Source organism: Rhinolophus sinicus, chromosome 11, assembly GCF_057876585.1.
Source record: "Rhinolophus sinicus isolate RSI-liver-muscle chromosome 11, RSI-T2T, whole genome shotgun sequence".
NCBI lineage: Eukaryota > Metazoa > Chordata > Mammalia > Chiroptera > Rhinolophidae > Rhinolophus > Rhinolophus sinicus.
In genome coordinates this window covers 17,533,614-17,558,895 of record NC_142511.1, presented here as the reverse complement: position 1 = coordinate 17,558,895, position 25,282 = coordinate 17,533,614, and the positions used below count along the sequence as shown (strand labels likewise).

Genomic DNA, 25,282 nt, shown 5'->3' with positions numbered 1-25,282 from the left:
AAAGCTTTTATCATAAATTTAAACCGATATAGATGATTTCATTTCTGGCCATAATGTGAATGTTGACATTTTAAAATAAAAATACTACATTACTCTTTTAAAATATATCTGATAGAATGTAAATACTATAGTGATTTGATAACCACACCAATCATTTTTTAAAAGTATGAACAAACTTTTAACTGTTAGATATTCTAAATAGTTGCTGTTTTTCCTTTGAATTTATTTCCACTTTATTTTTCCCAATAGGATGTATCCTAATGTAATTTGTTTTTAAGCTTGGAAAGTTATTCTATTGATCACCCTGTCATTACTCTGTGTAAAAAAAATACATTTAAATTGATCATAAGGCTCTAAGTCTTAATGTTCTTCTGCATTGAATTATTGCAATTATTAGCATGCAATTAGTCAAAACAATATAGATTACTAATTTTGACAAATAATTATTAAGCAAAAAGTAAAATTTTACCAGAAGTATGTCTTTTTCAAGCGATGGATTTGGGTGTGCACGATGCCTTTATTAAAGGACGTATCCAATTGTCTCTCATTTGGGGTCCCAGAAGTTTTTATACCTTGGGTCAATGCAAGGTGCAAAATTGGGGCATGGAAATGCCTTTCTTTTGAAAGTGGAAGAGAGGTAGTGATGAAGGGAGAGGAGAAAAAGAGAGCCTCACCTTTCAGGTGATCAGTTTTAGAAATGCATATACCTGGAATTTGAGTATCAGGAAATTGATTCTCTGGAAACTCTTCTGTCCTCAGATACTCCTTGAAAAATCTGCGTGTAATCTTAAATTGTATATTGAGTAAATAATAGGCTTTCCAAATGAGTGTTGTGGGGGAAAGCATTACAAGTTCATGTTGGAACAGCATAGCACAATAAAGGTCCAAAAGTAGTTTAAGAGGCTGGTCCAAGAATGTGTGGTGAGGAGTGCAGAAATGGAGGGAACTAGTTACCAAGTCACGTTAAACCGTTTGTTAGGGTTTGAATATTAGTCTGTAGGTGATGAAGCAGAGTTGAGGGAGTCACTGTTTAATTGTAAAGAATTAGGTTTCCATAACATATCATTTCCAGTTCCTCCTAAATTATTCTCGATTCAGTTCTTTCTAATTCATGTATTGCAGTCATTAGATCTTTTTTTAAATCCCAAATCACAAGTAACGTTAGAACAGAGGCTTTTGTTTTTAAATTCATGCTGTAGGTGGATATTGTTTTTAACTCTACAACATAACTACTTATTGTATTCTTCTTTCAGTGGTCCTTAATGGTTTATTTACAATGATATCTGACCTTGAGGTAATATCGCCAGGAATAATTACTAACTATGAATTGAATTTCTTTGCCTCCTTTGTACTGATTCCTTCAGGTTATCTCCATGAACATCTGAGGTTATGTCAGGCTAAGATGTCTTCTTCAGACAGTATTTTTGATGAAAAGTGAGAATTGAAAGTACCCTAAAATGTAAGAGAGTTTGTTAATTATTTAAACAGCTCTCAATAGATTGTAACTTCATTGTTTCCTCCTATGCTTAATAAAACATTTGGTTCTCAGTAACTATTTATTGAATCAGTGTTCCTTTTTTATATTGAAAATGTTTTGACCCACATATAAAAATGATAAACCTTTGAAGATGGTTTACTGTTTATACCATAGTGCACACTAGGCTTCTGACCCTAACAGAATAAACTTTCCTTCCACCCTGAATTTCTTCCTCTCTCATATTCAATGAAAAATTACTCATCTTTCAAGACTTATGCTTGATTTCACCTCCTCTGAAGACTTCCCTGACCCTACTACTACTGGCCAGAGCTAACTGATTGTACTCTAGGGTTAGGTATGTAATGCTTTACTTTAAAATTGCTTTAATATAATTCAAGATACTATGACTTGTTAACATTTTAGAATCTTAGAATATTAGCACTGGAAAGGGAAGAAGAAGTGAAATAAGCATTTACATGTGAATATGTTAGTGGCTACAGTAGGCACATTCACATGAATTATTTCCTTTAACTCCATGACCGTTGGATTATATGTGATTATGTTGCTAGTAATTTAAGAGTGTACAGTAATGTTGCTTTAGAAACTCTAAAAACATAAAATTTTAATTGAAGAGAATGGCAGTTTTAATGGTTGTGGTTGTCACCAAAGAGTGGAGGAAGAGGTAAGATCTTTTGTAATATGCAAAGGCCACTTGTTCCTTGCAATCTTAAATGTACTAGCGAGTCTCCACTTAAATGGTAAGCCCAAAGCTATACCTCACCAGAATTTGGGAGTGCTGTTTCATTTATTCCTTTGGAAGATATCTTAGGAAAATACCAGAAACTGCATTCTGGAGGTCCATAGCTAGTGAGTGGATCTATATTAAGTATATAAAGCTTTTTAAAACAAATATCTACCTCTACATTTGTTAAAAGTACTGAAATGTGATGATACATTGGAATTCTATAAGGAATTGTGTCTTATTTTAGGATGGTCTGCACAGTACCCTCTACAGTCCCTTCTAACTAGTTACCAATGCAACTCTAATGATGAGCACACTTCTTATGGAGAAACAGGAGTCCCAGTTCCCCCTTTTGGATGCACCTTCTCTTCTGGTAAGAAAATTGCTACCTAGCTAGGCGTGGTCAGAAATAATCTATTTCACCATTAGCGGAAAAACATATAGGGGTGTCCCCTTTTCAAGAAAAGTAAGTTGGATAGATGGTAGAGTTTTTCTAATAACTGTTCTTCCTGATTTATGAAATAGACTTTTCTTAATATCTATGCGTAATTATATATTTCCTGTAAAGCACAGGACCATTATAGCACCTTTTTTTAAAAACTAATATAGGAAAGGGATTGCAAAGGTTCAGCCATGATGAAAACTGTTTTGCCCAGAAGATACCCCTTTTGATCTGATTGAATCTATCTTTCTGTGATGCACTGGAGAACATATGAACAGAAATAGAAATACTTGTTACCCCTGTTAATATTTTAAGAGACGAAAAGTACATGGTTGTGGAGAGGGAACTTTAAACTAATAGACTCAGCCTGCTGGTGGCCTATATCATATGCCTTTATGTGCCATTGGCCAGTACCATTCCTGTTTTAAGTAGCACTCTTGATTCTCCCCTTCTCTAAATAAGAGATTATCTGAAAATAATTTTGGTGGTTTTGAGTCATTTCCTAATTTAGATATTATGGAAAATTTTAAGCAATTTTTAATTCAGATTACGTCTCTACCATACCAGATGCCATTTGGGTGGAATCATTTTCCTTCTTTTTAAACAGATTGTGTTTACCTTATAGCTTTCACTTAATCTATATTATATTATTTATATAGTTTTATATTCAGCTCTAAAATTTTCGTGTTATTTACATATTCTTTATTTCCTATTTAGCTCCTAATATGAAGCATATACTAGCAGTTGCCAATGAGGAAGGCTTCGTTAGATTGTATAACACAGAATCACAAACATATAGAAAGAAGTGTGTCAAAGGTAAGTCTAGGTCTAAAATTTTGTTTTAACATTTTTAATTCATAAAGCCTCAAGTAAATTTTTCTTTGAATACATTCCCAATTATATTTACTTCTGTTAGGTTGGTGCAAAAGTAATTGCGATTTTTGCAATTATTTTTAACCTTTTAAACCGCAGTTACTTTTGCACCAACCTAATAATTATATCTGTTTAGGGACAGGTTAAAAGTAAATGGTGGATTGCCTTTCTGTCAATAAATGTTAATTATGGCAATGCCTTTACTGAAAGTTAAGAAAAATACATTTTAGGAAAAAAAACAGTTCTTGTTTTAAAAAGATTAAATCTTTTACACTTAATGAGGTTGAAGGAAACATTGCTTTAAAATATTTGTATTGACCAAGCATCTTCTATATATAAGACAAAGTTCTACTTACCTTGAGGAGCTGATAACTTGGAACTAGTAAGTCATGTTGAAATAACTAGAATAAAACAAAGGCTATAAATGATGTAGAAGTACAAAGAAAATGCCCCAGGAGTTGAAGAGAAAGCTGTCATGTAGAAAAGGGGAGGAAAATTTTTCATGAAGGATATGACATTTGATTTGGATTGTGGTATATAGACCAACGGAGATGAATAGGACACTCCGGGTGGAGGGGAAAGCATTAGCAAAGGCTTAGAGATAAGAAAGAATAGGATAAAATAAGGAAATAGGAAGTAATCCAGTTTGGTTGGAATTAGATGCATGGAGAACAATGAGAGATAAGCCCTGCGCCTAAGATAAAGGACAAAGCCTACAGAAGCTTGAGTGTCAAACTGAAGTACTTTAGACTCCGTTCAGGAAGCACAATGAAGATTTTTGAACTGGAAAATGTTTCAGAAAGATTTCATTTTAAAGAATACCTATATTGCTTGTCACCTCATGGAAAGGAACTTAATATCATAATGGTAATGCTATGTGGTAATGAATGTTCTGTATTATATCACTCTTTACATCTTCCTTCTCCATTATAATACTCTGTGGCCCATGGACCATAGGGTGCTGAGTGCTATCGATATGACTACCACAGAACATAATCTAGACATTTCACATTCACCATTTTCTTTGTTTAGAGTGGATGGCTCACTGGAATGCTGTCTTTGACCTAGCCTGGGTCCCTGGTGAACTTAAACTTGTAAGTGACTTTCATCTTATTGGAATCTGAGTAAATACTGGTAGAGGGTTGCTTTATGAAATTGTGATAACTTGTTTTTTAAAGGTTACAGCAGCAGGTGATCAATCAGCCAAATTTTGGGATGTTAAAGCTGGTGAGCTTCTTGGAACGTGCAAAGGTCATCAGTGCAGTCTCAAGTCAGTTGCCTTTTCTAAGTTTGAGAAAGGTAGGTTTGTGCCTATCACCTTTCCTCTCCTTAACCTCCTTTCGACAGGATAATAAGCTGAAATTGTGTCCCCTTTTACCTATCAAAGTTGCTACTTTACCTACATGGATAATTGAGATTCTAATATGACTGAAAATCTAAATGCAATTGAGTTGGGTTTTAGTCTTATTCCTGTGGGCATTGTCTCCAGCTTGTCCCTGAAAGTCAAACATCTTCACGTAATTTTTTTCTATAATCTTATAGATAAGGTAGAAATGTATTAACAGCCACAATACCTCTGTTCAACTTTGAGTGTCTTTTTGAAGTCTAAATCCTGTACTAGACACTGATTAACTCTATTTGTAAAATAGTTACTTTAACTCTACTTGTAAAACTTAAATGGCCATGTGAGACTAGACTGGGAAACCTGATAAACAACATAATTCTCTGCCTAACAATTTATCACAATTACTTTAAATGTCTCAATTCCACAGTATGTTTTCAACTGTTATTAACTCAAAATTGATCTTTCTACCTTTATTTTACTATTATGATGGGGAAGGAAGGTTAAAGAGTGATGCAATACAGAACACTACTGTAGCAGTTGTGGGAAACTAAGCAGAGGTATCTGAATGAGTTCTCCAGTTCTGGATTTTTGTTTTCTTCTCCGTTTATTTCTCACTAATTTTTTTTTACAAATAGACCAACAAACTTTCATCTCAAAACAGTGGCTGAATTAATCTACTTTTAATCTCAGAATAATAGAGTCAAACACTAAAGTCTTCTTTATCATTAAAAAAACACTATTTTTAAAAGGAATATTTTTACTTACCTGAGCTCTCAAGGTTATTAAACTGAGTTGTTCAGCTGTTTGAACTCAAAAAAGGGTCAATTTTTTTTATTAGGTTTTATTGGGTAAGGGAACAGAACTTTATTAGGGAGCAGTGTGTACTTCCGGGACTTTTCCAGGTCAAGTTATTGTCCTTTCAATCATAGTTGTGGGAGACGCAGCTCAGCTCCAGGTCGAGTTGCCGTTGTTAGATGTAGGGGGCGCAGCCCACCATTCCTTGCAGGAGTCGAACTGGCAACCTTTTGGTTGAGAGGATGCATTCCAACCAACTGAGCCATCCGGGAGCTCAGCGGCAGCTCTGCTCAAGGTGCAGTGTTCAATCTTAGTTGCAGGGGGTGCAGCCCACCATCCCTTGCGGGAGTCTGCATCCTTGTGGTTGAGAGCCTGTCCTCCAACCACCTGAGCCATCTGGCCACCCGGGAGCTGAGCAGCAGCTCATTGACTTCATTCTAGTTGCTGAGGGTGCAGCTCGCTGGCCCATGTGGGAATTGAACTGGCAGCCCCATTGCCCAGAGCTCACGCACTAACCAACTGTGCCACCTGTCCGCCCCAAAAAGGGTCAATTTTAATCTACTGTGGTTGCTGTTGAGACCAGAACCTTGAAAAGGAAATATATGGCATAGATTTTTTTTATCTGCATAACTTTTTATGAATATATCTGTTGTATAAATTTAGGTATGCTTGTGTTCTAGTTTGCTACACGCCTGTGTCAAGGGTTCATTTTGAGTTTATGAAAATAATTTAAGGTCAAAAAAATTTACTAAAGGTAAACTTATTTAAAGGGTGATAGAAAAGAGAAGCACCATATCTTTTGGTCTCTGCTTGATTTTTAAAACTGTACATTGAATCTATACTAATGTGTTCTGGTAGAAAAAGCACTAAATTAGAAATTTGAGCAGGTGGTTTTTATCATGGTTCCCAGTATACAGATGCCCTCGTGTGAATTAGTCTGGTTGGACACTGCCCCCAAGGACACATAGATTGGTTAATAAAACACAGGTTAGATTTTAGCCCCTACTTCCTCAGCTAAGTGTCCTGATGCAGGAACAACCGCGCATAGAAGTCATGTGTTTTGTTCTAGTTTCTGCCTCTAAACTCTTGGGCAAAGTCATTTTTATCTCGCTGGATCTTCATTTTCTAATTTAATGTGCTTAATACTTACTCTTCTTAAAAAAATACTGTAAACTATAAAAGTGAGGTGAGATGTGAATGCATTTAAAAAAAACAAAACAAAACCGAGGACCACGTAAATACTTAGCAGTTTTTTTGTAGCTTGGTAGAAAAAAACATTGATCCAGTTCTTTCAGCCCTACATTATGGGCAAGATACAAATAATGCTAATAGTACATAGTCATACTAGTGGAATTTACCTTCCCTAAATATCTACCACCTGAAAGCAAGGGAAATTGACACATAGGTGTGTGTTTTGTGTGGCTTAAGTGGTGCCAAAACTTCTTTGTGGATGATTTGGAATGATTATGGATAATTTAAAACTTATCTTCAAATTTGCACCTACTTTCTCCTTCATTCTCCAGTTTAAGGCTAATCTTTCATAGGCCACTGGTTCTTAACCCTGACTGCACATAGTCACTTGGGAAGGTTTTTTAAAATACCAATTAAATGTGAATCTCTAGGAAGTGAGCCAGGCATGTATTTTAAAATTTTTTTTCAATTACAGTTGACATTCAATATTATTTTATATTAGTTTTAGGTGTATACATAGTGGTTAGACATTTATATAATTTACAAAGTGATCCCTCCAATAAGTCTAGTGCCCACCTGGCACTATACATAGTTGTTACAGTATTATTCACTATGTTTCCTATGCTGTACTTTACATCCCCATGACTATTTTGTAACTACTAATTGGTATTTCTTAATCCCTTTACCTTTTTCACCCAGTCTCCCAATCCCCCTCCCATCTGGCAACCATCATTTTGTTCTCTGTACCTATGAGTCTGTTTCTGTTTTGTTTGTTCGTTTATTTTGTTCTTTAGATTCCACATGTAAGTGAATATTTATATGTGGCATCTATTTTTTTTAAGGGATTTTCCTCAAGGGATTCTAATGTGCAGTTAAGATTGAGAGACGTTCTTGATGACCTTACTCCCCACAGCTCCTGTATCTTCAAGCTTTCCCTCACTATTGGTTCTTTCTCCACAGGAAAGACTCAAGCGTTTCTGTGGCCTGTCCCAAAAACATCTTAACCTTGTGTTCCCCTTTAGCTATCATCCCTAATTTCCTATCTCCTCTTCTAAGTTTCCAAGACTAATCAAAAGATGGTTAAATTTCCTCATCTCAATGTCGTTCAATCTGTTTTCCAATTCTAGCTTTCTTCCTGAAATCAGTCTTTCTTGTACTTGTGAAATATTTGACACTTATGGCCATTTAAAATGTTTTATAAAGTTCTTCCTTGGAATCTGTGATACCACTCTGGTTCTCATTCTTTCTGTTTATTCCTTCATAATTGCTTTTGTGAACTTCACCTCAACCTATTTTAAAGTGTTATCATGACACAGGATTTGGTATTTGGCCTTCTTTTCCTTTCAGTCTCTACCTTCTCCCTGGACAATTTGATCTATTCCAATTTTGTTTTGTTTTTTGCTCCACTTGTATTGAATCAGATTTTATTTCCAGCCTTAATCTTGCCTTCAAATTCAACATATCCAGAATCGAACTCATGATTCCCCCTTGCAACACCATCTTTACCCTGTCCTCTGGTATCATTTCCCTTCAGCCTAAAGAACTTCCCTTAGCATTTCTTGTAATGTGAGTCTGGTTGTAATTAATCCCCTTTGTTTTTCCTTTATCTAAAAATGTCTGCATTTTATCTTCATTCTTGAGGAATATTTTTGTTGGATATAAAATTCTGGGTTGACACTTTTTTCTTTTCATTACTTGAAGATGTTTTCCACTGTCTTTCATTGTTTTTGTTGAGAACTCTGTAGCCATTTGAGTCTTTCCCTGTATATATTGTGTTATTTTCCTGACTGCTTTCAGGATTTTCTCTATTTTTGGTTTTCAGCAGTTTGACTATTATGTGTCCAGGCGTGGTTCCCTACAAAGTTACCCTTTTTGAAGTTTGCTGAGCTTTTTGTATATGTAAATTTACGAATGTGTTTCCCTGAATTTAGGAAGTTTTCTGCTACTATTTCTTGAAATATTTTTCTGCCCAGTTGTTTCTCTAACAATTACTCATATATTAGACTTTTTGAAATTGTTCCGTGAATCCCTGAAGCTTTGCTATTTTTTTCAGTTTTCTTAAATTTGAGACATTAACATACCATAAAATTCACCCATTTAAAGTGTACATTTCAATTATTTTTAATTTACTTACAGAATTTTACAACCATCACCACAAGCTAAGTTTAGAACATTTTTATCAGCCCAAAAAGAAACCAGAACCCATTAGCAGTACTTTCCATCTGCCTCCTATACCTACACAATCTAAACTACTGTCTGTCTCTATAGATTAGCCTATTTTGCACATTGATATAAACGGAACCATACAATATGTGGGCTTTTGTAACTGGCTTCTTTCGCTTACTGTAATGTTCAATCTGATTTTTCTTTTTACTTCAAATTGAATGATTTCTATTCTTTGTCTTCAAGTTAACTGACTTTTCCTCTGTTCTCTCCATTCTGCTCGTAAGCCTATCCAGTGAATTTTGCCATTTCAGAAATTGTGTTTTTCAGTTCTAAAATTTCTATTTTTTTTATAAGTTCTGTTTCTCTGCTAAGATGTCTCACCTTTTCATTGATTATAAATGTCTATTTCTTTACTTCACTTGACATAGTTAGATTTGCTTTACAACCTTATTTGAGAAATCATCATCTGAGTTTTGAGGTTGGCCTCTGTTGATTCCTTTTCCCTTGAGAATGACTCACTTTCCTGGCTCTTTTTATGTCAAGTAATTGACGTTTTACCTTGGGCATTGTGGATGGTATGTTGGACTCTGGCTTCTGTTATATTACTCAGAAAAGAGGTGATGTTTTTGTTTTAACAGGTAATTAACTGAGTTAGACTCAAATTGCAGACTGTCAAACCTGTAGGAAGGCAGTGGGCTAGAGCTCAATGCAGTTCTGTAGTTTAAGCCTTAGTTGCAAGCTGCTTTTAGTTTTCCGTTGCATATATGGTTCATGGATCAGCCAGAGACTGGCACTGCACTTAAACAAAGAATTAGGGTTTCTATTTCTCTGGCTCTCTCCAGGGCTCCCCTCTCACTCTGGCAGCTCTTGTTGCCCCATGTCTCCTTCTCCTAGTTCCTCTGGCTTGAAAGATGTTTTTCTTAACTGCTTGGTACTAATGCTGCAACTGTGGCTGCCCTCAAGAGACCAGTAATTTACCCCAAGCCAATCACATGCTTCGGGTATTGCATGTTTTCAAACATGCAATTGCTCCTTCAAAAATTGCATGTTTTCCTTCAGTGTCTATAGAGCCTTCAGGCAGTTTTTTATATTTTTTCCAGAGTTTACAGCTAATGCAGATGGATTGGTTTGGTAAGTGTTTACTCTCCCATACAGAAAGCAGAATTGTTTTGGTTTAATTTTAAAGAATAGAACATTGCAGATAAATTGAAATTCTCCTATATTTTCCTTCTCCAATCCCATTGCCCTCCTTTCATCCCCAGAGGCAACCCCTTTCACAAATTTTGTATGGATCTGTATGGATTTGTATGGATCTGTATGGATATTTTTATACTGAGACAGTACAGCTTGGAGGTTTGGAGTACAGCCTGGTTTCATACTGCCAAGAATACCTTTAAAGTTACTTATCCTCTCTGTGCCTTAGTTTTCTCATCTATAAAATGGGGATAATAAGAATTTATATAAAGCACTTAGGATAGTGTCTAGCACTTAGTAAGCACTGAACATATTTTGGTCATTGCTTGTTTATCATTATTCTTACTATAACTTTTCTATATATGTGTATGTAAAATTTTAGGTGGTTTTAAGGAAATTTATACTGGTATTATTTTACAGTTTTTGTTCAAGTATTTTGAGTTCCTTGTAATCCTTTCCCTTCACAGCCTTGTTTTCTTATTTGTTGTTGAGCCATATGCTTTTTAATTTTTAATCTCCAGTTCCATTTATAGAACCTAGTTTATAACAGATACTTTAGGAAACTTAATTTGAAATATGTCATTGACTAGCTTTATTAACTTTTCATAAACTATTTCCCCATAGCTGTCTTTTGTACAGGTGGAAGAGATGGCAATATTATGGTCTGGGACACCAGGTGCAACAAAAAAGGTAGTTTAGTTCCATTTTAGTTTTGATGAATGTGGGCTATCCCCATACTTACTTTGAATAAAAGGTTTATTGATTTCATCTGCTAACCACCAGGGGGCACATGTTCATAATCCCTCGTTTCTGCTCACTCTTCTAATTACCAGGATCTTAGCAATTGTTTTCAAGTATTACCCTCTGTATTTACCTCATATTGTCTTCTGAACTTACCTAAATTATTGATGGAACTGAAATTATGAATACATGGGCTCACTGGTAAATGATCTTTTATTTTAATTAAAAAAACTTTGGGCTTTAAAAAGCTGGATCAGACTAAATATAATTGTGCTCACATTGCCCAGTGATGCCATTAAGCAGAATTCAGTGATCATCTCCATACTTTCTTTTCAAAAATATGTATATGTTTTTTTTAACTGATTATTTTTTAGAGCAGTTTTAGCTAAACAGAAAAATTGAGCAGAAAGTGCAGTTAGTTCTCTCTGTACTGACTGATACACCCTGTCCCCACACAGCCTCTCCCACTATCAACATCCCGCACCAAAACTGGACATTTGTTACAACTAATGAACATACACTAACACATTGCTGTCATTCAAGGTCTGTCTGTACTTTATATTAGAGTTAACTCTTGGTATTATAGTAAGTTGGTGCAAAAGTAATTGTGGTTTTTGCAATTATTTTTAACCTTTTAAGCCACAATTGCTCTTGTACCAACCTAAAACATTCGATTGGTTTTGACAAGAATAATGTATATTATAGTAGCATACAGGATAGTTTCACTGCTCGAAAAATATTGTGCTCCATTTATTTATCCTGCCCTCCCCCCAACCCCTGGCAACTACTGATCTTTTACTGTCTCCATGGTATCACTTTTCCCAGAATGTCATATAGTTGGAATCGTAGAGTATGTAGCCTTTTCAGGTTGACTTTTCTTACTTAGCAATATGTGTTTAAGGTTCCTCCACATCTTTTCATGTTTGGTATCTCATTTCTTGGTAGCATTGAATAATACTCCATTGTATGGATGTACTATAGTTTATTTACCCATTCACCTACTGAAAGACATCTTGGTTGCTTCCAAGTTTCGGCAGTTATGAATAAAGCTGCTATAAACATCCATGTGCTTACTTACTTTTTGTACATTGTAATCTCACCACAAGATGGGTAGTGCAGTAGCTGTGCTGGCTTCTAATTTCACTGATAAAGAATGTTAATTTTTGAGATCTTATGCATAAATGTTATATCAGCATAGGAATAAAGTTCTCAAACCTAAATGGATTTCCTCGGAATATCTTTCAGATGGATTTTATAGGCAAGTGAATCAAATCAGTGGAGCTCATAATACCTTAGACAAGCAAACCCCTTCAAAACCTAAGAAGAAACAGAATTCAAAAGGACTTGCTCCTTCTGTGGTAAGGTTTTACAGCTGTATACATGTCTGCAGATCTTAACTGTGGGACAGAGTCTCATTTTAGGGAATGTATTGGACATAAAACAGGAGCTATAGTTTAAGTGAGTGTGAATCTTCATTTCCTCTTGATATCAGTGGGTTTATTGCTTAATGCTTATTCAGTACTTACAGTGTGCAGCAGAGTAACAGGGAGAGCATGTTAAAAGTTCAGCTTCCTGGGCCTCATCCTTAGGGGTCTCCGTGCATACACTTATCTACAGTATAATGTGATTCATTATAAAAGTGGGAGTAGTTTGAAGGAGCACATTAGGTGTTATGATACAGTTTTCTATGAGGGGAAGGAATCCCTTTTTTCATGACAAACTACAGAAAAGATGGGAGTTTTATATATATTTATATACATATATATATTTTTTTAATTTGGCAAAATATTATTAAATACATTGAGAAACATTTGGATAGAATGCAGTGCCTTTCTATTATCTGTGGGTCAAAGATTAAACAATGCCAAGAATACATCTTTTTTCTTCAAAATAATCACTATTGCTCTTTTAATGTGTTTATTTTTCTAATTTTCCTGGTCTTTAGGATCCAAGTTAATATTTTGGGGAGGTGTGGTTACTAATGTGTAGGACTTGAAATAGCATATCATGAATAGGTCACAGGCACGAATGGAAACTGATAAGGTTAGTGTGAGGTCTTTGGAGGCCAGGTGAAGTTAAAATGAGTGACATTTCAGTCATTTAAATCAGATTCTGAGCCAAGAAAACTTGTTAACAGCCATTAGGAGGTAAAACTCCATTGAGCATCTTTACATTTTTCAAAGCGTATAAGCATTTTCATCAATAATTCTTTAGATACTCTTACGTGCTAATCTAGGTAGACAATGATATATTTTAGATGAAACAGGCACAGGAAAGGTAAATGAGTTCACTAAGGACACACAGCTTATTAGTGGGGCCGATTGTAAGTAGGCCAGTAGAGCCAGTTAAATCTTTTAATCACCAATTTCTTTCTTGACTATAAGTCAAAGTGTTAACACTGTATACTATAACTTAAGGATGTTTATGTTATTTCCTAGCTAAAATTATTTCTTGGTCAGCATATATCTGACTAGGATTATTGGAGAGGGAAAATTTAGTCTAATCAGTTTGGGGGGAAAAAAGCCATTTTAGCACCTTGGTGTTTTGAGGGTGAAGATTGATGTCCAAAGTAGGATTTCCTTCTTTTCTTTTTCTTCCTTGTGCTATTAGGATTTCCAACAGAGTGTTACTGTGGTCCTCTTTCAAGATGAGAATACATTAGTCTCAGCAGGAGCCGTGGATGGGTAAAGAGTCTCTCCTTTCTTGGTTATTTTGATGAGGTTTCTTTCATAAACTATGATGGAGAAGTCACCTAGTCCCATTGTAACTGAGTGTGTGCTTTTAACTTGCAACATATTGAGAACCCACCTGAGAAGAAATACAGGCCACATTGGGAAAGATCTAGTTAGGACTCTTGCTGAAATAATTAAATGAGATCATATATGCATCACACATAGCTTATTGTGTTGTACATATGAGCAGTGTTGGCTGCTATATTGTAGAGAAGCTGGATGGATAGTTTGGTTGTCTATGCAGTATAATTTAATCAGTGGTTCTTATTTCAAGGAGTAAAATTTCTATTATCTTGGACTTTATCTTCTCGGATTTAGTAATATTCCAAAGACGGTATGTAATTCTGGACATGTAATTGACATATCTGGGAGTACTCTACCTAGATTGATAGTAAGCCTAATGACTTTCACTTACCTGCCATGCATATTGGTCTGAATTTTTGGCTTCCAGGTAAGTCTGTGGTACTTCTTGATTGGGTTACTTTGTTCAAATATAAGTTATCTGAGTATAGGGACTCTTTTTTTCTTTTTTTTAAAGATTTTTATTATTGGGGAAGGGGAACAGGACTTTATTGGGGAACAGTTTGTACTTCCGGGACTTTTTCCAAGTCAAGTTGTTGTCCTTTCAATCTTAGTTGTGGAGGGCGCAGCTCAGCTCTAGGTCCATTTGTCATTGTTAGTTGCAGGGGGCATAGCCCACCATCCCTCGCGGGAGTCAAGGGGTCACAGCTCACCATCCCTTGAGGGAGTTGAGGGGTCAAACCGGCAACCTTGTGGTTGAGAGCCCACTGGCCCATGTGGGAATCGAACCTGCAGCCTTCGGTGTTAGGCGCATGGAGCTCCAATCGCCTGAGCCACTGGGCCAGCCCCCAGGGACTCTTTAAAGAACCATTCTTTGCTCCCTTATTTGCTCATTATATCTCCCAAGATATCCATCCCTTCAAAAAATAGTGGTGGCTTAATAAACTAGGATTTCCATCATGTCCTCTGGACACTAAAATGCTTCTGTGGACCAAATTCTCAGGTACGAATGAAGGATTATCTAAAAGTTATCAGTTGTGCTTGTGAATGGTTATGAGAGCTTGCTCGTGTTTTTTCCCAAGGATACTGCCCTGTGACACCAAGCTTGTGTTTTCTAGTTGCTTACAAACTAGATATAGAGGATTAAGATAATTACTTCAATTGATATAATGAAGAAAAAAATACCTTATTTCACAGGAAAATTTGTTTAGATTACTTAAGGAGTTACATATAGAGATATAACCATGGAAACAGAGCTTGTTACTTATGCTGTCAAAGGTTGCAGGGAGAGTGTTAAAGGCTTAGGAAGTGTTTTTTTTCCTGCAAACAATGAAACAATGACTATCAGCACCCAACCTTCATCTTCCTTATCCGCTCCTTTGAAATAAACTCAAGGTAAGCCGTCACTGGGTCACATCACATCTGTTTCCGTTCTGCCAGAATTGTACGCCTGATGTTGGAGACAACAGTATGAGATAACTCAGTCTGTTTCCCAATGAGATATCTTCACTGTACCTGGTTGATGTGCCAGGAGAGTTAGATTAAAAGTCATTTCACATTCAATATATTTGACTCTGGTTGGGGTTGGAGGACTACAAAATGACTATTTCTTTACCTTGGTTTTTAGGGTAATCAAAATATGGGATTTACGTAAGAATTATACTGCTTATCGGCAAGAACCCATAGCATCCAAGTCTTTCCTGTACCCAGGTAGCAGCAGTCGAAAACTAGGTAAGCCTTTTCATAGACTGTAGGACTTTTTTGTAGGACTTTTGGGGAGCTATTAGTTTTTGTTAATATTTTTAAATAAATATCAAGCTAGTTTTCAGCAGCATAGACTTGAGAAACTACTATGTCGTATCTTTTTGGAGTTCAAAAGATCAAGAATATTTTTAATTTGTATATACTTTGGGGAAGAAGAATTTTGGTGATTCCTCTTGTGGAATGATCTTTTAGCCTCAACATTTGTAGCTCATTTCTTCTCACTGTCACCAGGATATGCTGACTGAAATTTCCTTTTTCCAGGATACTCAAGTCTGATTCTGGATTCCACGGGCTCTACTTTATTTGCTAACTGCACAGATGACAACATCTACATGTTCAATATGACTGGATTAAAGACTTCTCCAGGTAAGATCTTAGTCATTTACATTCTTACCCAGACGTAATGCAGACTTTTTTGTTAATGATAATTTAATATTTTTTTTCCTAAGCCAAATTTATTAAGACATGAGGATTTTAGTGTCTTTGATTAGTTCTAGTGGTGTTTCATAGATGTACTTTCCTTGTGATGATTTCACAAATATAAATAGAATCCTGCTCTATACGGTGACTTTTATTGTAATAGTGAGTCTCTCGTGAAATTATGCCCTTTTGGCTGTCTTTAGAATTACCTCAGTTTTTGTGGGATAGGGAAGGCTATTCTGCTCAGCTCTTGTCTTGTTTGGGGGTTCATTAAATGAGGGGGCTGAATTTTTTAAGCCCCGAAAATAATTCCTTCCTTCCTCAGCCCTCTCAGTGTTGGACAAAGGCTATTTTCTCTTTGATGATTTCCCCATCCTCACCCTTTTTTTCCTTCAAGAAAATTAAAAGTGAAATCCAATATTTAAAGATGATAAATGACATTTTAAAAAAGAAAACAAAGTTTCTCTAGCATACTCTCCGAGGGTTATTTGGATTACATAATTTTAAGAACATTATTAATTACTTAAGCAAGCTACGTATTAGAAACCTGGTTCTTCCTCAAGTATGGCTGTGTCAGAAACAGACTGAGTTCTATAACCAATTCCCAGATCTACCCAGTTCCCACTGAAGTAAGGTGTACTGATAAACAAGAAATCTCAAAATAGTACAGAACTTAGCAGGGCTTTTGTAGAAATTTCCAAAGACTGCCCCAAGCCATTATTAGGACTTTGATATCTGTGGCAGCATCACAATTGGCATTTCCAATGCCCTGAAATACGAGTAGGTTTGGTGTTGTCTAAACAAGAACAAGAGTATTGGGAAAAGGGAAGAGGTTTCATAACTTCTTTTGCTATTTTCCTGAATGAAACCAGAACTTGTAAAGACAATTTCTGATTTAGTTACCATTTTGTTTAGTGTGACACTAAAAGGAACCTTGAGTTCAGTTTGTCCTTCTGCCATCAAACTGATACGCCCACTTTACTAATAATTTAGCACTTTTTCCTGTGCTCCTAAAATAATTCGGCACAGATAGATAGATAATATTACTTAAAAATTGAATAATTTTTATTCAGTAATTGAATAATTATATCTGGTAAATACTTGTCTTTTTCAAAACTTTAAAAAGGGTCCTAAGCTCAATACTTGATCTTCCATACTTTTCATTCACAATAGTTTATTATTTTAAGTGATGCTCGTAGGGTGACTCCGAAGCACTTTAATGAAGCATTTTAAGAGTGCAAATCATCAAAGCAAGATTAAATTGAGCTAATTAAAGCTAGTATGGGTTTTAGAATTATTGTTTGCATGATTTGAAACGTTATTAGTGTACTTCATCCTGACCTTTCTTATTCCAGCAGAGGGCAATAAATACTTGGAAAGATGAACACTTATAGTTTTGGAGTTGCATTCAGAATAAAGGAGCCTGTTTATTTTGTGGGGGTTTATTTATTGTCAGGGAGGAAAAAATTTTCTTCTACCCTTCTAGGTTCTTCTCGCTGGTCTAAGAATTAAATTGACATGTCATCGATTAACGGGAAAATTCAGTTTAATTTTGTATATAAAGGGGTTCCACAAGAGTATGGGGAGTGGCAAGGACAAATATGGCAGTTGAACTTATATGCCATCTTGAGCTAAGGAGAAAGGAATAGTGGTTTGGGACTTCAGAGGGGAGCCAGGCAATTCACATAGAGATGGAAGAGCAAATGTTCAGTAAATAAATGTTTGCTGGGCCCTACAGAAACCGTGGGATGCAGAGCAGACTCTGATCTCTAGCCTTCCCCACCACATCTGGCCCAATTCAAGAAGATTTCTAGATGTCAGGGTTGAAGCATCTTTTGCAGTTTGAAATGTCTTTGATGATGTCATCAGGTGTTCAGGTAAACTTTCTGAGGGGCTTACACAGCAATAGGCATGAAAATTGCCTAAACTTGGGCTATTGTGGTGATCTCTCTTAAGTTTATATCAAGTTATTCAGCTGTAGTTTGCAGGGCTTTGGGGAAAAGGACAGCTCTAATTCTCAATGATTCTAAGTCAAAAGTGTGTGGGGGGGAATTGAACATGTTAGTTTGGAGAGTTGTTAGCCAAATATTTGAAGAAAATAGCATTCAGGATCCAGTCCAGTTTACATGTGGAAAACAAAACCTCCAAGGCAATTAATAGAATTAGAATCTAATATCCACAGAGTGTATTATATTTTCTGTTTGGAACAAAATCTTTTTTCTCTAAAATCGCCCTCATTTTTATCAAATATAGCAAATTACAACTAACTTATTTGTAGAATAAGTCTAGTTTTAATACACTTGGCCTGATTATTTACATAAATGCATCAAGAATAGCAGTTGATTATACAAGCTCTGTTAAAGCTGCTTTGCTGGAACTTTTCATAAGGACTCTCCAGATTAAACTTTTAACAGCCTCTCGAGGCTGAGAAGCCAAGCCAAAGACTTGCCATCAGACTTCACTTGTAATACCTTTAGATTTGGGTTAATTCCTCTCTTCTTGAGGTCTCCAAAATGTCCTGAGGTTCCTGCACCTTCCAGGAAGTGACCTTCCTTGCTTACCTGGTAAGGCTGCTGGAAAATCTATGTAAGCAAGGTATCAGGCTTGATTTTTCCAAGGGGGGTTTATTGACTTCCATAAAGTCAATCTTAGTTCCTTAAAGCTGTCTGGTCATATCTGAGTCTATGCATGTCTCTCTCAAACATTGCATCCCCGTCAAAGCCTTGGGAATGTAACCAGTGTTTTCAATTGTGTCCTGTTATAAAGAGAGCAGATTCTTAGCGAACTTATGTAAATCACAGTATTGCCATATGGAAGTAAGGACACTCGGAGTTTCCAAATTCTGCAGGGATCAGGTAGGGAGAAAAAGATAAATGTTTCAATTCTGCTTAGAAAGGTATAATTTACCAAATTGCTGTGGCTCATAGGTAACTCAGGAGAAAGAAAATGTCCTCATGTCTGGAAAATAAAGATTAAAGAACCAGTAATATTTCAGATTTTAATAAGTCATAAAAATTAAATCATCTTCTTAGTTAATTTAGTCCCATGTAATTAATTATTGTTGATACTGATCTTTTGTTAGCAGTTTTATGAAGCCATCTATATCTCCAGTAGAGTTCTACAAATTCTTACCCAGTTCTGTGATATTATCTGAAAGTTATTAGAAACCTGTATTATAGAGTACTTTCTATGAATCTCTTTGAAGATGAAGTACATTTGCAAAAGCACCAGAGTAAAACAATAACTGCCTGTAAATGACAAAAGACTTAAAATAGCATAGTAAAAGATCTGATAACAATGCAGTGGACAAGGAAATTTGGTTATTTCTGTAACACACATTTTAAGATAATGAGTAGAATTATGACATAACAGCACCAAGACTTTTTTTTTTTTTTTTTTTCGGAAATGCATATAATTTTTAGAACACTTATATTCATAACATTTACCTATGCAGTATAACTTAAGGTTTATCATTACTCTGTGAACACTGTTGCTTATGTAATTTAACATGCCAAATAAGCCTAATTTCTTAAGTTTAATATCTCCCTTTTTATAAAGAGAGAACAATCCTTTGAAATATATTCCAGGGGCCCTCTGGAAAATTACAGTTAGTAGAGGTCAAAAAGACTTCATTTAGAATTTGATTATGGGAAGTTTGTGAAAAATAGCAGAAGGTTTTAAAGTACTCAGTCAAACAGGATTATAGGTCACTGAAATAATAGTTACTCATTTAACCGTGGTGACAAAGACTCTGAAGGCAAATACAGATAGTTGAATAGTTACAAGTAAGACTTAGCTCTTGTAATCAAAGACCTGATAAAAACAGCATAGGAGATTATTTAGATAAAACATAAAATCCCTGCTTTTTAGATAGATTATTCAAAGGTAAAGAAAACCTTTCATAATCTCTTTATCAAGAGTAGACCAAAAGTCCAATAAAACTTGGTCCTTTTAACAAAGAAAACCAATTTCTAATTTTGCACCAGCTTACTTTTAATATTAACTCATTTACTTAAATTCATTCCAATTTAGCCAGCTTGACCATGCATAAAACTCTTTTCAAGATTTCTTTTTTGACAAACCTTCTATAACTTTCTTTTTTACATTCAGATTTTGTCCTTTTTTTAACCTCTCTTTAGACCAAAATTACTTTATTTTCTCTTAACAAAATGCATTCCCATTCCTTATACTTTTTTTTAACTGAAAACACATTTGATTTCCTTGCATACTAATAATGTTTCTCTTAATTATCTTAGAAGTTTTAATTACATGTATTAATTAGAATTTTTAACCCTTAGAAACCTTAATTTCTAATGAAAACTAAGAAGAGAACAATCGTAGACTGTTATACCAGTATTTTTTTTTTTTTTGATTAACAAACTACGAATACATTCCATAATTTCTAGAAACAATGTTTGTTCATAGTATAATCTTTCAGTAAAGCCCAAGACATATCTACTAACAGACCCTTACACAATAAGTCTATAATATGTTTATCTGAAGTGATTCATATCCTGCTTAACTTCACAATGGAAGTGTTTGATGTGGAAAGTATTTGATATGTAGGCTTTTTCTTGAAAAGCTATAAATACAAAGTTTTTTCCAGTTTTATTCTAGTAAAAGGAAGGGATTTCTGTGAGCACTTACGGAAAGCTGCTAAGTCCCTTAATAATTCTTTCCCCTCTGTTAGGAGATTGGTGTGAGATTTTCTTTTCCTTCCTTGATATATATATATTTTTTTATTGGGGTGACAATTGTTAGTAAAATTACATAGATTTCAGGTGTACAATTCTGTATTACATCATCTATAAATCCCATTGTGTGTTCACCGCCAAGAGTCAGTTCTCCTTCCATCACCATATATTTGATCCCCCTTACTCTCATCTCCCACCTCCCACCCCCCACCCCCTCTGGTAACCATTAAACTATTGTCTGTGTCTATGAGTCTATGTGTCTTTGTTTCTCATTTGTTTGTCTTGTTTTGTTGTTAGATATATTCTTTAATTCTCCAATAACTGAGATTTTTTTCCTTTTATTTCCCAATAGTGTTCTGATGCCAGACACCTCAAATTTTGGTCTCCTTAGGATAGAAGAACCTATCACGTACATTGTGCTAGATTGGATTACTTGCCCCGTTACCACGGACAATAAGAAGTCTCAATCTAAAGGCTAAACCTAACCTAGTTGGAGTATCTTACCTATGAACGTGTAGTTTACCCAACTAGCTGCTTCTACTATTCAGCCTGTTGAAAGTGCTGGGTTAAATGGATTCCCTCTCCCATATAAACTATCTGTAAACTTAAAAATTAATTTTTACCTACTCATGCAACAAATGTTTGAATATCTGTTTAAAGCACTATAAGGCCTAGTGAGTAAAGAATAAGATACATGAAATTTATCCTCAAGAGCTTTGAAGTCAAACAGAAAGACCAATGTATTCAGTGGAAAAAGCCCTACCCTGGGAGGGGCGAGGGGGTCTAGTAAAGGCATTTTACTAAAAGATTAGACATTTGCTTCATTCTTGTCCTTTAAGAATGTTTTTCGTCACCTTCTTCTTGGTAGCCAGCTTCATATCGTGGATTTGGGTTTAGATCATGAGATGGGGTCTAATATAAAGTCTCCTTCCAGGATTTCCTTTATTTTCTGGCAATGTCTAGTTCCCGTTTATATATAGCTTGACCATCTGCTTCAATAGTCAGTACGCTAATAAAACATGTATACTGACGCATTTTATTTAAACACTGGAAATAACATGAACCAAGTAATTTGATTTTTTTTCTGCTGGCAGTGGCTATCTTCAATGGACATCAGAACTCTACCTTTTATGTTAAATCCAGTCTTAGTCCGGATGACCAGTTTTTAGTCAGTGGCTCAAGTGATGAAGCTGCCTACATCTGGAATGTAAGTTGTTAAACTTCCCCAAAAAACATGAGACTAAAATATTCTTGCACATATTTCTTCTGTCCAAGTCAAGGTAAGTTTAGTGTAAACACATGCTACTAACTTTCTACATCAGATATTCAGTAAAAGTTGCTTCTTGCCTCTTCTTGCCTTCAAAACCTCACTCTGATTGTCACAGAATACCATGTTTGCCCAAAAATAAGACCTAGCCAGACCATCAGCTCTAATGCGTCTTTTGAAGCAAAAATTAATATAAGACTCGGTATTACTAATTTTATGTTATATTATATTATACCCGGTTTTATATTAAAATAAGACTAGGTCTTATATTAATTTTTGCTCCAAAAGACGCATTAGAGCTGATGGTCCGGCTAGGTCTTATTTTTGGAGAAACACAGTATATCACACTTTCATGGCCAGACCTACTTAGAAATTGACAATCCGTAACCTCCAGTAGTTTCACAGATTATCAAGAAGTTGAGAATTCAAAAGACTGGAAAGAACCATAATTACTTTGTCCTGTCCCTTGGAAAAACATACTGTACTGCCTTTGTTCCCTGTGTTTTCAAACTACCTAGAATATTTTGATCCCCAGGATTTAGTCTGTACCCAAATCAGCCATAGAGCCTTACATAACACTCAAGAATATTTGTATAGTAACTATTCTTTCTTGTCGTGTAAATGATTCAGTCTTAAGGCTACTAAAATAGATATGGCTAATAGTGCCAGGTGGGTACTAAAATTATTGGGGGAATCACTTCATACTTAATATAAATGTCTAACCACTACACTGTACACCTGAAACTGATTTAACATAATGTTGAATGTCAACTATGATTTTTTTAAAAGAGTCGTGGTGATACAAAGTACAGCATGGGGAATGTAGTCAATAGTATTGTGTTGTGTGCAGTGTCAGATGAGTAACAGACTTATTGGGGTTATTACTTTGTGAGGTATATAAATCTCTAATCATTATGTTTTGTACTTTTGAAACTAATAAAAAATTTGCTAGGTAGAACAAAAAAAGCATATAACAATAAACATGGTAATTACGTTAAAAAAAACTGGCATACAAGCAAGATCCAAATAAATGTTTACTTTACATTTAAAATAGATGAGGCTACTTTATCAGTTTTGTTTATATTTAATAACATTATGTAGGTGTTTTTTTTAGACTTCCCATTTCTGTTACATATATTTATACATACATATTATATTTTTTTACTTTTTAAATAACAGTTATTCTAAAATGGCTACTGTAAGCTAAGAAATTTAAATCTATCCATTTGAAGTCCAGTGGAGAAAAGTGAAATGTTACACACCAAGTAGCACTTCCTGACCACTGAAATATGGCTCCCTTAGGAATAATTAATTATGGAAATGTCTGGGGGAGTTCAAGATAAAGAATAGCATTAAGGCATTTGTTTCTAGGTTGCCCTGTTTAATAAATGACAGTTTCATAAATGTCCTTGTCATTGGTGAATTGAATGAGCAGAGTTTACACGTCTTGGATTTGAGTCATAATGTCTACCGTGTTTCCCCGAAAATAAGACCTAGCCAGACAATCAGCTCTATTGCATTCTTTGGAGCAAAAATTAATATAAGACCAGTCTTATTTTACTATATAAGACAGTGTCTTATCTAACATAATATAAGACTGGGTCTTATATTAAATTTTGCTCTAAAAGATGCATTTAGAGCTGATTGCCCAGCTAGGTCTTATTTTCGGGGAAACACGGTAAAACTTTATAGGCCCATAGGTTCAATATGATCATATCCCTTCTCAGGAGAAAAAGTAAACCATGTTTAGTCCTGCCAATATCTAGGAAGTCATATCTTTAATGTTGTCTTAGGACAAGGGTAGAACCTATCAGGTATGAAGCATAATTCTTCAGCTTAATTTCATCTGGCCCTGGGAGAAGGACTAGAAAACGATTTATTAATATACCTAGAGTTGCAAAAATGCAACACTAACTACCTTTTTAAACGCTTTTAGTAAAAATATCCTAGGTGATCACAAGGTGGAGATGTTGTTCTATCCAAGATGCTTTTGTGTTTGATTTGCCTCTTTTTCTACAATATTTCTTTTATTTGTTGTATTTTTTAATTAAAATTTGCTTATAAAACATACTTGAGCTTCCGGGAGAAAGCTGCCGCTTCAGCCCTAGTCCTGCAGCCAGACAATTCAGTTCCTCCCCGTATGTCCATGGTGCCTTTCTAGCGGCTGTCCCAGAGCTGGAGCACAGAGTGAGTGAGTCCATCAGTGGCCAGAAGATATGGAGGCTTCTCTCCCCAGCACGGGAACCCTGGGTTGAGCAGCCTGGTGTGGGGCTGGAACGACCCCTTCCTCCTCCAGAGAGGACCTCAGCAGGGGAGATATCCATCCTGAGTTTTAGCTGCAACAGGCAGGTCCCGCAGAGCACGTGCCATTTTGCTCTGGAGGAGGTCACTCGGCCAGTCTCACAAAGGTCTTAAACTGCAAAACTGGAGCTCCAGGCCATCCTCCAAGGAGTTGCTTCCGAAGGCCACGGCGATGCCAGACATCCTGGATGTGAATCCCATGCAGAGAAGGCCACGGCACTTTGCACACCTCCATTGTCCACTGGACCAAGTCCTCTCCCCCACGGCTCCTTGCACATACCTTGTGTATTTCTTGTACTGCTGCCACCTGCAGTTTGCGTCCAACCTCTGGCCAATCTCCCCCACCACGTGGTCGGGATCCCTGGACCTCAGCTTCATCCAGATCAGCATTTAAAATGCAGGGAGCCCGGCTTGACCTCCCCGGAGTCGGGTTCTAGCCCTGCCTTTGCCGTCCAAAACCTAAAGGGGCTTTACCTGACTGTGTTTGCAGTACCCCTTCTTGGGCAGCAGACAACAGAGCTTTCTTAAAAAGTTCAAGCACCTCCTAGCCACCCCCCGCTGGCCCTGGTTGTTTTCCTCTGGGTTTCCATCACTGCTACTGGTGCTGTGGCTGGAGTGAGAGTCCCCAGGGTGACACTGGGGGGCTGGGCTAAGGATGGTGGTGCTGGACTCCAGAATGGGCTCGGGAGTAGCGGTCCTGGATCCCTGCCGGGCTTGGGAGTGGCGGTCTTGGGCCCCGTGGACGGTGCCAGGGTGGTGGTCCTGGACTCAGCAGCTGACTCGGAAGTGGTGGTACTGGACTCCAGGATGGCTGAAGGACCAGCAGACTCTTGGGCCTTCTGCCCTGACTCCTGGTCCATTGGCTGCTGCTCTGCCTGCTGGAAATTGGAGCACTCTGGTTGAACCTCCTGGGCTGGCGAGGGCCTGCGTCTCGAGCTCAGGAGGATGGAACGGCTTTACCTGATGGTGTGTGACACTGGACTTCTGGTTTTTTCGTATTTAAGATGTGGTACGTGGCCATGATGTTATTGTATATTTTCTTTGGCAACGTGCCCTGATGTCTTCCCAGTGAAAGTCCAGATTCAGCATCTCTTCTGTTACCCGGGGGTCTCTGACA

At 36.4% G+C, this 25,282-nt stretch overlaps 1 protein-coding gene across 1 annotated transcript in view; it reads left to right on the top strand.

The window, feature by feature from the left end:
• The window catches only part of DTL (denticleless E3 ubiquitin protein ligase adapter), a 52,486-nt gene that overhangs the window by 2,172 nt on the left and 25,032 nt on the right, over positions 1–25,282 (top strand). The window contains exons 2-11 of the mRNA XM_019738021.3: positions 2,467–2,592; positions 3,379–3,477; positions 4,567–4,628; positions 4,713–4,833; positions 10,850–10,915; positions 12,212–12,324; positions 13,577–13,650; positions 15,347–15,450; positions 15,745–15,849; positions 21,692–21,804. Coding sequence (XP_019593580.1) covers positions 2,467–2,592; positions 3,379–3,477; positions 4,567–4,628; positions 4,713–4,833; positions 10,850–10,915; positions 12,212–12,324; positions 13,577–13,650; positions 15,347–15,450; positions 15,745–15,849; positions 21,692–21,804 — 983 coding nt within the window. The remainder of the gene's footprint in view (positions 1–2,466; positions 2,593–3,378; positions 3,478–4,566; positions 4,629–4,712; positions 4,834–10,849; positions 10,916–12,211; positions 12,325–13,576; positions 13,651–15,346; positions 15,451–15,744; positions 15,850–21,691; positions 21,805–25,282) is intronic.